Source organism: Balaenoptera borealis (assembly GCF_965194805.1).
Source record: "Balaenoptera borealis genome assembly, chromosome: 16".
NCBI lineage: Eukaryota > Metazoa > Chordata > Mammalia > Artiodactyla > Balaenopteridae > Balaenoptera > Balaenoptera borealis.
This window is the reverse complement of record NC_138872.1, coordinates 35463334-35476065: the sequence shown is the minus strand read 5'-3', so window position 1 is coordinate 35476065 and position 12732 is coordinate 35463334. Positions and strand designations below refer to the sequence as shown.

Genomic DNA, 12732 nt, shown 5'->3' with positions numbered 1-12732 from the left:
AGCTTTTGCACAATGAAGGAAACCATTGACAAAACAAAATGGCAACCTACTGAATGGGAGAAAATATTTGCAAATCACATATCTAATAAGGCATTGATATCCCAAAATATACAAGGAACTCATATAACTCAATATCAAAAAAAATCTGATTGAAAAATAGGCAGAGGACCTGGATGGACATTTTTCCAAAGAGGACATGCAGATGGCCAACAGTCACATGAAAAGATGCTCAACATCACTAATCATGGGGAAATGCAAATCAAAATAACAATGAGATACCACCTCACACCTGTCAGAATGCCTGTTATCAAAAAGACAACAAATAACAAGTGTTGATGAGGATATGGAGAAAAGGGAACACTTGTGCACTGTTGGTAGGAATGCAGATTGCTACAGCCACTATAGAAAACAATATGGCGGTTCCTCAAAAAATTTAAAATAGAACTACCAGAAGGTCCAGCAATTTCACAGCTGGGTATTTATCCAAAGAGAATGAAAATGCTAATTCAAAAAGATATATGCACCTCTATGTTCATTGCAGCATGACTTACAATAGCCAAGGTACGGAAGCAACCTAAGTGCCCATCAATGGATGGATAAGGAAGGAAGATGTGGGGTGTGTGTGTACAAACACACCATGGAATACTACTCAGTCATTAAAAAAATGAATGGAATCTTGCCTTTGGGACAACATAAATAGATCTAGACGGTATTATGCTAAGTGAAATAAGTCAGACAGAAGGACAACTACTACATGATTTCACTTATTTGTGGAATCTAAAAAAACAAACACATATACCAACAGAAGAAAACAGAGACAGACTCATAGATATAGAAAAACTGGCGGTGCTAAAGGGAAGGGGGGTAGGGAAATGGACAAAATAAGTAAAGGGGATTTAAAAGGTACAAACTTTCAGCCATACAATAAATAAGTCATGACAATGTAATGTACAGCATAGGGAATACAATCAATAATATTGTAATAACTGTATTGTGACAGATGGTTACTGGACTTATTATGGAGATCATTTCATAATGTACATAAATGTGGAACCACTATGTTATACACCTGAAACCAATTTTGTATGCCAACTCTGCTTCAATTTAAATAAATAAATAAATAACTGTCAGTGATGTTAAAAAGAAAAATATATTGAATCACTATCTTGTACACCTGAAATATAATTGTAGGTCCATTAAAAAAGAAAAAAAAAGAGTTGAAGTCTGTGTCTCCTTTCCTTTGAATTTGAGATGGCTTTGACCAAAAGCAGAGCAAGTGGTGCTATGTGACTTCTGAGTCTGGGTTGTAAAGAGCCATGTAGCTTATGCATTGTTTGCTAGAACATTCACTCTTTGAGTGCTAAACCATCATGTATGAAGTTCAATCACCTGAGCTACCTTGCTGTGAAGAAATCCTAGTGACATGAAGAAGCTTCATGTTGTAGATTCTCTGATTGACTGTCCCAGCTGACTCTAGCCTTTGAGACGTTCCAGCCAAGGTGCCAGATATGTGAGTGATTAGCCCCTAGATTATTCTAGCCCCCATATATTCATGTCATATCATCTGAGGTAACACATCATGGAAGAGCATAAAGCCATCCCTGTTTGCCTTGTCCAGATTCCTGATGTACAGACTCTGTGAGCATATCAAAACAGATCTTGCTTTGTGTCACTAAATTTGGGATGATGCAGGACTGGGTCATAACTTGGATATCTCAGCCACTCCTTTTTACTCTTTCCCCTGTCATGCTGTCCTGCTGAAAGGATTTATTGAGCATCATATTCTTTTTTTTAAATTAATTAATTAATTAATTAATTAATTAATTAATTAATTTTTGCCTTTGTTGGGTCTTCGTTTCTGTGAGAGGGCTTTCTCTAGTTGCGGTGAGCAGGGGCCACTCTTCATCACGGTGCGCGGGCCTCTCACTGTTGCAGCCTCTCTTGTTGTGGAGCACAAGCTCCAGATGCTCAGGCTCAGTAGTTGTGGCTCATGGGCCTAGTTGCTCCGCGGCATGTGGGATCTTCCCAGACCAGGGCTCGAACCCATGTCCCCTGCATCGGTAGGCAGATTCTCAACCACTGTGTCACCAGGAAAGCCCCTGAGCATCATATTCTTATCTGGTTCTTGCTCTGAGATGGCTTACTTCATTCAGTTGTGTTAACAATGAGTGTGAGGGATGTGCCCTAGATTTGATCCTTGCACAGAACTGAGTTTGAAAAGACCTTTATCACCCAAACATCTTTTAAATTTTTTATTTTATTGACAGGGTTTGGGAACAAGTAACATCTGCAAGCCTTTCAAATCTCCCCATTTCTGGACTCTCTTTTTGGGGAATCTTTTTTTTCCCTGTGTATAAATCAGCCAAGTCTTTGTGAGCTTGTTTATTTTTTCTTGTAGTAATGCACCCAACTCAGCTAAATAGTAGCCAACTCATGCTATATATTTGCTTTCCAACTCTTTCCCTTAAGGGGTTCATTAAGTACGTGATCTGCCTTCCAAGTTATTGCTAGTGATATGAATAACAATGGTTTTGCCACTGCATGACATGAATTTTAATCCTTCTTAACTTTCATAGTTTTCCTACTACTCACCCCCTAACCAAATACCCAACATTTTTTCTTTTTTGTTACTCTTTCTCTAATACTATTTTTTAAGTCACTGAGGGTGTACTGCAGCAGTAAAAAACTTCAAAATGTCGGTGTCTTAAAACAACAGAAGTTTATTCTTGCTCACACTCCATAACCATTTTGTACTGGCTAGAGGCTGTGCTCCATGATGCCCACATTTGGGAACTCGGGTTGCTGGAGCAGCCACTATTTGGAAAATTGATGCCGAAAGCTCAGCTTCTCTGTACACCAGTGCCGAATCGAATCTTGGAAACAGAGTTTGGGGTGAAGTAGAAAAGGATAACTTTATTACTTTGCCAGGCAAAGGGTGACACAGCGACCTCCTGCCTCAAAAAACTATGTGTCCCCACTTGGAGAGGATAGTGAGAAGTTTTACAGTAATGGTTCAAAAAGGGCGTGATCAGCTCATGGACATTCTTCTGATGGGCTGGTGGTGAGGTAAGTAGGAGTCAGCATCATCAACCTTCAGGTTCCAACTGGTCTGGGGTCTACTTGCTTGTGGGCAGCATACCATTGTTAATCGTTAACTTTTCCCACCTGGAGGGGGTTTCAGTATCTGCAAAACAGCTCAAAGATATTGTTGTGTATGTCCTTTGATGCGGAACAAGGACCTTGCCCCAAGGCTGTACTATTGTTTCTCTTGACTGTTTGTTTCTCCCTTGTCTTGCATCCCCTCCCTTCCCGAAATAACAACTGCTTGAATCTGCCCCTTGGAACTCAGGGAAGGTCACGGAGGCGGAATGAAAGCTATTTCCTGTAATCAAAGAAAGGGGGGACACAGAAAGCCATTGTGCCCAGGAGCCCCACAGGGCCCTGTCTGGTATTAATACTGTTAGTTATCATGGCAGAGGAAACAACAGGCCCAGAAGGTTTCAGTTCCAATTAAATTCTCTATCCCAGAATTGACACACTACATTTCCACCCATGATTCTTTGGCCAACAGGTCTTATGACCCTACCATATCACATGTAAATCAGGACATTCAATCCTAGGATGAGCCTGGAAGACAAGAGATCTATTTGCTGAAGAGCAATAATGACTAGCACAGTGCACAAGGCATTGGCATCTTCATAAAATAGTAAGGAATAAACAGACCAAAGTTGAATGAGAGCAAGAGCCCAGAGAGGTAAGCAGAGCCACTTTTCCTCCAAGGGCATGTGCTGAACCCTTGAATTGGATTTCTATTTTAATTGCTTCATGGACCTTGGGGAACAGAAGATAAACCATATCACTTTCAAGGTGGATACTCAAAAAGATGTTAACCAGTGTAGTGGAGAAGCACAAGACAATTCTTTGCACCTCATCTCCATCTTCAGACCACTGCCAGAGACTGCTTGCAAAGTCCTGCCTTTTTGCACAGAATGAAAGAGGGAACCTTTCCAGAAGCTCGTAACAGTTGTGCACGCTTTCATTGCAGCTCAAAGCCAGGACCTCAAAGGGCAACACATTTAGCGGATGAAACAGAAAAAAAAAATTCACCTGGTTAGAGGCAACTTGCCCGTTTAGAACTTGACTCTAATTAGAATAAGGAGGGGGATAAAAGAGGAACAAAAGTAAGAGAATGAGGGGGAGGAAGAAGAGGAAGGGGAAGAAGAAGAAGAAAAAGAAGAGAAAGAAAATGAAGTTAAAGATGAAGTCAAAGAGAAGGAGGCGGAGAGGGAGAAAGAAAAGGAGGAAGGAAGGAAGAGAAAGAAAATGGGGACTATCTAATCACATGCCCTCAATCAGGCAGCTTTGAGACTGACATTGGCATTTTGTGTGTGTGAAAAACGTCAAGAACTTAGTAAAAATGTACCTTATATATGTATAACCACAAAAGATGTATCCAAAGTATATAAAGAAATTCTAACTATCAACAACAACAAATCTAATATAAAAATTCACCAAAGACATGAGCAAGCATTTCACAAGTTGGAAAACATAAAAAGCCAATTAAACAAACATAAAAAAGATTATCAAACTCATTAATAATCAGGAAAATGCAAAGTAAAACTGTAGGCAGATAGGGTAGGAGGGTCCCCAGAGGAAAAGACCATATTTGGCTTCTCTTTTTCTGACATAAAAGAAACCATTTTGGCCTGAGCCATTTAGTGATCTAAGCCTGGCTGCAATGCTTGCCCTTGAAAAGGTCTCGGTAATTAATGATCTCAAGGGAACAAAGGAATTCAGGAACAGAGAAAAGACAGTCAAACAGTAGTGCAGTGATAAAGCAGAGTCCTAGGTCCTCCTCAAGGGATATATATAGTAATGTATCTTTGAGTTCTGTAGGAACTAAGGCCCCACCCCCCACCCCGGTGAAGGATGGAATGATGAAGTTGACCCTCCTAACTTCAATCAACTAAAACTTGGACTCTGTCGACTTTTGCCCTAATTCTATGCTGAATTCTCCTCTGCTCCAGCTCCTTCATGAATATGCATTTACCCTTTGCTTAAAACTTCCCCAAGTTTTGGGAGATTGGGATTGACATATATACACCAATATGTATAAAATGGATAACTAATAAGAACTTTCTGTATAAAAAAGTAAATAAAATAAAATTCAAAAAAAAAAACCTTCCCCAATTTTGCTGTTAGGGGAGACACTGCTTTGGGAAAGACCTCGTTACTTTCCGCAAGTAATAATAAATCCTTCCTTCTCCCGATCGTTGGCTTGATTTTGTCTATTGTCTCAACATCCACCAAGAGGCAAACCCAGTTTCCGGCTAACAAACTCACAATGAAATATTTTTTACCCTTGTAAGAGGCAATCCCTTCAGCTATCCTGGATGGCCTGGTGTCTTCCTAGGTATTAGTGTTTGTGACATTGTGAACAGCCCCTTCTAGCCCCTTCTAGTGCTTAGAACAGTGAAGATGACTAAGATTCTACCTACGCTACATCTCATTGAAAATGAAAAGCCTCTGAAAGGCTAAAAGCAGGAAATAAGACATCCTTCAAGCAATGGTCTCCATCACATCTTGAGACAAGTGAGGGAAGATCCAACTGAGGATGTGGAGTTCTCGTAGAGCTCATGCTTGAGTTTTCCTTGTGATGAATGCAAGAGGAGAGTTCCACATGGTTTGGAAAATACCCAAGAGCTGCAGAGACAGTGAGGCATTATTCTGTTCAACACTTTATTGGGATGTTAAGAAGGGTTGACATGAATAAAGAAAGTCCAGTGTAAAAAAAAAAATAAAAAAGCAAAAATCCCCTCTATCTTTTAGCTCAAATCCAGCAGCAGAGGCCATCTCCTGGCCATTTACCATCCTGATTCCCAAATTGGGCAGTCGGTGGCGGTGTGGGCAAGCTCAACCTTTAGCAGCTTGAACAAAGCCTGAACTTGTCCTGTTTTGTCCTCAGCTTCTCACTTCACAGAGGGCTAGAGCGGAGTTTTACAGAATGTACTGTCTCTGAAAAAATGTGAGCTATTTAAACAACGTAATTATCACAAATTAACAGAAGCGGTTCTAAACTCCACCCACTTCTTTTAGTTCTCTCCACCAAGAGGTTCATGAAACGATGTGGGGACCATATTTAGTTTATCCGCAAAGATGGTTTGTGCACCAAATCAGCTGTCGGCTGCATTAGTACAGATGAGAGTGGAATTTTTTTCTTTTTCTTTTAATTTGAGCTTCTTAAAATAAATCCTCCTTTACTCTCAGTCGAGCCAGAGCAGTGGTTCTCAAACCATACTGTACATCAGAGTCACCTGGAAAGCTTGTTACAGCACAAAAGGCTGTAGAGTTTCTGATTCAGCAGGACAGGGGTGGGGCCTGAGAACTTGCATTTCTAACAAAAATTTCCAGGTGAGACTGACACTGCTGGTCCAGGGCCACCCTTTGGGAAGCACTGGCCCTTATCTCCTTTAGTTTCTCAAGCACTTGGCCTGTTTAAGGTTCATTCCAGAATGCTAAATTGCCTCTGCATCAAAATTACTTTAATTGCAAGGTGCTAAAAGTTTTAATAAGTGTCGAAGTTGCAAATAAATGAATATGTAAATAAAAGGTCTTGCTTTAATATGCAACTTTTGAATCAGTTCTCGCAGCAAGTAAGATCTCAGATCAATTTTCATAATGATTTTGTTAACTGTGCGATGGAGTTATTTCTTTTAGAACTCCCTTAACATATTAACAGAATTTCACATTCCAATAGTATTTTTAGGGTCAATTTAGTTATCACTACCCTGAAGCAAAAAGTAAGCATTTGTGAACTTTAGGAATAAACCTATCTATAATTCAATGCTAATCCTAACAGCGTAAAGCTCTTTGATTAAATTAAAGGGTAAGGGAGTGAGATTGGAAGGGAAGGCAGCTGACACATGGTGGCTTAGCAGCCTACTAACACTTGCGGGCAACTGAAGCCTGCACTGTAGAACACCCACCTATGAGTTAACCCAGAGGAGTGAGGGATTTGGTATTTATATACCAATTCCACTAAACCCTCGGTGGAGGATTATTCCAGGGGGCATTGATTCCATAGCACTTTAGCATGCCATGTGGATGGAAAAGCAGGCTCTAAATTTAAAAGAGCATTCTCATAGAGGTGTAGGCAGTTGGAATTCAGCTACTGGACAGCACGTGAGCAGCTTTAAGTGGGGGCTCCCAGATTGAAAACCAGGTCTAACTGATGTCAAAGCCATTGCTTTCTGAGTCATTTCTTACTAATATGAATCTTCCCCAGGTGTTCAGTCCATGACTGAGTGAAATTTGGATTGAGATCACGTGGTCTTTTGGACTGGCACTTGCTTGCATCCTCTCCAGAGCAAGATAAGATTCTAAGAATTAACTGTAAATTTGGCCTTAATGTTCCTTGTTAAAGCCAAATGTTTATAATCGGCTGAGTTTCATATTGTGTAGACACCCTGCATTTACTGGATGTGTTAGGGAACCACGGACCGAAACTGCCTGCCTTGGCCAGGCATGATGATAAATGGCTTGCATGAGTTGTCTCAAAAGGAGGTCCTGATAAGGAACACAGTGCTGTTGCTGAACACAAACCAGGAGAATTTGAGAGGGGCCAAAAGGAAGGAGGAGACGTCAGTCCATAATATGTTCTGCCAAACTCCCAGAAACCTTGCACTGGAATCCATCTTGGCTGAGAGGTGCCAGCCAAGAAGGCAAGAGGAGCGTTAAGAAGGATGCTGAGTCAGATCAAATATGGGTACGAGCAAGATGACTGGCCAGAGGCTATCTGGAAAGCTAACAAGATTATCATTATCATAAAATGAGACTGCGAGCCACGTGGCAGAGCAGTTCTCCTGGGTTCCCTTACCTTGTTGCTTTCCGCCTGGGCACCTCTTCCCAATAAAGTCTTTTGCTTTGTCAGTATGTGTGTCTCCTCAGACAATTCATTTCCAAGTGTTAGACAAGGGTCCACTCTCGGGCCCTGGAAGGGGTCCCCCTTCCAGTAACAGATGCCCCATTCATTTCATAAGCTCTTTTTCATATATGTGCATGATCCAAATATGGAATGAAAATGAGTGGGCAGCCCATTCCAGTACCTGTTAGGCAGCAAAGTCACATGCCCCGGGGAAGAAGCAGCCTTAGGCAGAACTGAGCCAAGAGCGGCTTTAGGCAAGTACTTCTCTAGGTTTTTAATTTTTACTCATTCTTCTGCCTTTTTCATGTGACAAACACCTAATCCCCTCCTGTTGCCTCCCCAACCCAACTTCTTGTGGCTTAGGTGTACTACCTGTTCTTTGGCAGACAGCTGAAAATAAAATTTCAAAGTCTAAGCATATGTTTGCTCTCTTAATGTACACAACAGACAACTAAATCTGAACTTTGGAAAAAGTCTATTAATAATTGACAAATAACAGAATTGTCAGGATGTAGAAAGTAACACAGGGAAAAAAAAGAAAAACATCCCAGGGTTCGCAACAGGAAAATGTTCACCCGGCTTGTTTGCATCAGTGATTATGAACAACATGCTAAATCCATACTTCCAAAGTCTATATTTGACTATTATAAATCTGGGGCAAATGATCAGGAAACCTTGGCTGATAATATTGCAGCATTTTCCAGGTAAGAATTTTTTAAAATCATATTTAAAAATTACACAAAGACATTCTATCAAAACAAGATCTTTCAGCTTTAATGTTGATGGTATGGAATTATTTGTCTAGATAGTATGCTTAGTAGAGAGGCGATATTCATAGGGCTGTGAGAAATGTTGGGCTTTAAACTTGTTTGAACATATTCCAAGCCTGGGAATCTTGAAAAAAGCTAACCCTAAGTTTCCTCACTTGGAATTATGTGGATACATACATTTTTATACACTTAACTCTGTATAAAAATGGTGATAAATTCTGATAACTCCATTTTCTTTTCCTCTGAGTATGACAGTGATGGTCTATTTTATGGTGTAGGAAACCATGAATATTAAACAAAAGATAGCTGTCTTATCTGGTCAAACTAGATCGGATGGTTGCCTCAAATGTTCCCATTCTGCTGGCTTTCCATTATAATTCATTTCGATTACCATTGTCTAAATTTTCACCTTAGATTCCAGTTTGTCCATATAGCATTACTCTTTCAACTTTGCTGTTTCATCTCTCCTTCAAAGTGCTTCATCTCTCTTCCCAAATTAGTTTTCCCTTGACTTTCATATTTCAAAGCCCAAGATGGTAGATGTCATGGTTTATGTTTTCTATTTGTAATAAAAACTAGAAACAAAATAACTTTAAAGGAGGAAAACCCTTTTTCTCTCAGTAATTAGGAAATGGTTTATTTGCTGGAGCAGGGGAGGCGAGCCCTCCATATACTATAGTCTTTGGGGCTCATTCATCTTATATTATAGCTTTTAGTGAAGCCAGCGAATGTTGCGGGCACTCATGGAAGGTGAAAAATTAAAGAAAACAGGCAAAAAGTACCCAGGGGAAAGAATCTGCCTGCCTTCCTCATTTCTTCTTTAGCCTAGAGCAAAATCAATCAAAATCATTTTTCTATGTGTAAGTTAGGAGAAATGAAATCATTCTAACCAAGGTGGTTCCTGGCAAGCAGCACCGATTCATCTGCAAATCAGTGCAGGAGCCTGAGAGTGGGGTGAAAGGGGGTGCGGGGCTTCCCAAAACTCCTTCAAGCCTTGACTTTGTCTCAGATCTTTTCTGGGACACAAGTGAGATTTAATAAATGCTGGGGGAGCCATGGGAAGGGAAAAGTTGGCAAAGAGTGGAGCGGCTTAAAATTCTGCATGATTTTTTCCAACTGTTATGTAATATTTTGGGGTCCCTTCAACATGTTCTGCTCTTGAAAGATGCCCCTTCTTGGGCCCATCTCAACTCTCTTCACCAGGTGATGTGGTTTGCCTATTAGTAGTCTCCTGAAAGCAACACTTGAACCCAAATAGGTAATTTTAACCAAGGAAATTTCAGGGCCTTGACAGGATGATGGAGTTGGTGTCCCTCAGCATTCCTCGGGGCACAATGCTCAGGTGACCACCTACTCCACTTATACACAGCCTTCCTCACCCCTTACCGCCCTTCACCCCATGCTAGTTGATTAATTACCTCACACATTAAGACTCTCAGTGGGCTCGATTCAGTACTACATGCTGAGGATAGAGTAGTAAGCCAGATGAAGAAAGTTCTTGTCCACAGGAGCTTACATTCCAGTGGATGCACATTGACCTTGGGCCTCCATAGTGCTGGTGGGTTGAATTGATGCAAACTGGACCCAAAACAATTGGCCCATTGGAGGCCTTTAAGAGGAAGCAAAGGGGTGTAGCAAAGAAGACAGAACACCTCTTCAACCCTAGAAATTCTCGAAACCTGGTGAGACACAGAAGACTGTGGTGACTTCCAAGATGTGGACTGGAAAAGTACCTCACAACTTCTGTGAATTACGTGGTTCTGCAGTGAGTATTCTCAGCTTACTCAGCCTAAGTACTGAGTAATTTAGGGTGAAGACACAGATAATGAGAATGAGGTTTCAATGCCACCTTCTCCATGAACCTTGATCATTCAATTTTGTTCAGCTTTAAAGAAGGGAAAAATGTATTAATCAACTTTCTCTGGAGGAGAGAGGATTATTATCAACCACCTGAGGAGTTTTTATTGCAGCACACATTGCCTATCTAACATCCCAGTTCCTCTTTTGCTGTGTAACTTGCTGGGTGACCTTTCAGTCCTCACCCTGTGTCATCAAGCTGATCACATGGAACTAAAAATAGATGTTCTGCCGAGGTGGTGGTGGCTTTGGCTTGATGGGATGAAGGCAATCAGTCTGAAACCTCTCATTCTGATCCAAATGAAGATGGCAAAATAAACAAACTTCAGATAACCCCTTGTGACACAATGACAGAGTATTTTAAAGACAGTTATGACATTTATACCCCTCCCCATGCCACAAGTGTAGCAAACGGTCATTCACAATAACACCTTTTATCTCTGTACCCAGCTCTGACAACCACAATTTGGAGTTCTGGAGACACGGGCCACTTATGTGACCAAATGGTTGCTTGGAGATATTTCTGGCTAAGACTTGGGGCTCTAATACTACTGTGTCCACTCCCCACATAAAAAAGGACAAATAAAGTCAAATAGATAGAACCACCCAGTAGAACAGTTCCCTATTGCAATTATAACAGGAACAGAGAAAAACGTCAGCTTGCTAGGTTTTGTGGGGCCTGACTTGATTGGAGTTAATTTTCAAAAGAACAGTACTTTGTTTCTCTTACACATTAACTCAGGGTATCTTTCTAAACCGTGATCTGCACATATTTTGTGGCTTCTTGTGAAATTATCATTGGTGGAATATAATTCTCTGATTTGGGTATTTAGAAGTCCTGTAATATTAGAAAAAGAAGCTCTCCTCATCCCTCGCGGATCACTTAGCAACCCGGAAAATTGTGTGGTTTTCTTTCAAATAACAGATGGTAAAAGTGAAATCATTCCCTCTCCTTAATATTTGAGAAGCAATCTACACTTACCAGTGGCACTGTCAGTGTTCTTCTCATAGGTGTAAATGTCACAGAATCATTCAGCTCATTTGCACAACAGGTAAGTAAGCTGCTTTTTCTCTTGCATTATGAAAAGCAGCTAATTGTCTCTTGTTTTTTGAAGAGTCACATGCTAAGAGATCTCTATCCCAGCTCCACCCTCAGCTCCTCCTTCTCCTCCTCCTCCCTCCACGCCTCTTTTTCTTCCCCCTCTTCCCTGAAAACCACTCCCCCTCCCCACTTTGGACCTCAAAGCTGTGGCTTCTTTATCTAGAGAAGTGTTGACAAGCATACACACACACACACACACACACACACACACGCCATTTCAGGAGATTCACAGGCCTTCTGAAACTTAACTACACACGGAGCCTTTCCAAAAATGGCTTGACTATTTAAATATGTTTACCATGCTGTGTTTTCTTCAGACTTAAATTCCTGCCCTCCTTCTTCCTTTACCAGGGTGCCTCAGAGGTTGATAATAATTCAGTTAAATTTTTTAAAGATCTCTCGATATTACAAATGAATGGTTAAAAAGTATGATTACAAATACTGTGGTATATTTTATATACATATATACACACATTCTGTAGGTTTGTACATATATTTTATGTGTTTTTAATGCTTAGAATAATTAATGTGGAGAAATTAAGATGCAATATGATCATCTTACCGGAATTATTAATTCTGTGTGTTGAGTTGGTGGGATTCAATAACAGCACAGGACTTCAAAGCTAGGCGATGAACAGGTGTCTTCTGTTGTCAGTGAACCTCCTCTTGAGGACTGTGCATATCACCTGATTTATGATAAATTAAAATCAAGGTCCTTGTTGGATGTGAAAATGTTGCAGGAAGGGGGACCCCTTCTAGGGCCCGAGAGTGGGCTCTTGTCTAACACTTGGAAAAGAATTGTCTGAGGAGACAATCATGCTAACAAAGCAAGAGACTTTATTGGGAAGGGGCGCCCGGACGGAGAGCAGCAGGGTAAAGGAAACCAGGAGGACTTTTCTGCCACGTGGCTCCCAGTCTTGGGTTTTATGGTGATGGAATTAGTTTCCGGGTTGTCTCTGGCCAATCATTCTGACTCAGGGTCCTTCCTGGTGGCGCACGCATCGCTCAGACAAGATGGATTCCAGTGAGGAGGATTCTGGAAAGTTGGTAAGACATATCACTGGAGTCTCCTCTCCTTT

At 40.9% G+C, this 12732-nt stretch overlaps 1 protein-coding gene across 1 annotated transcript in view; it reads left to right on the top strand.

Moving 5' to 3' along the window:
* Positions 1-2029: 2029 nt before the first annotated feature.
* Positions 2030-12732, top strand: part of HAO1 (hydroxyacid oxidase 1) — a 75271-nt gene continuing 64568 nt past the window's right edge. Inside the window, exon 1 of the mRNA XM_082359168.1 lies at positions 2030-8628. Within this exon, the coding sequence (XP_082215294.1) occupies positions 8492-8628 (137 nt within the window). The 5' untranslated portion in view covers positions 2030-8491. The remainder of the gene's footprint in view (positions 8629-12732) is intronic.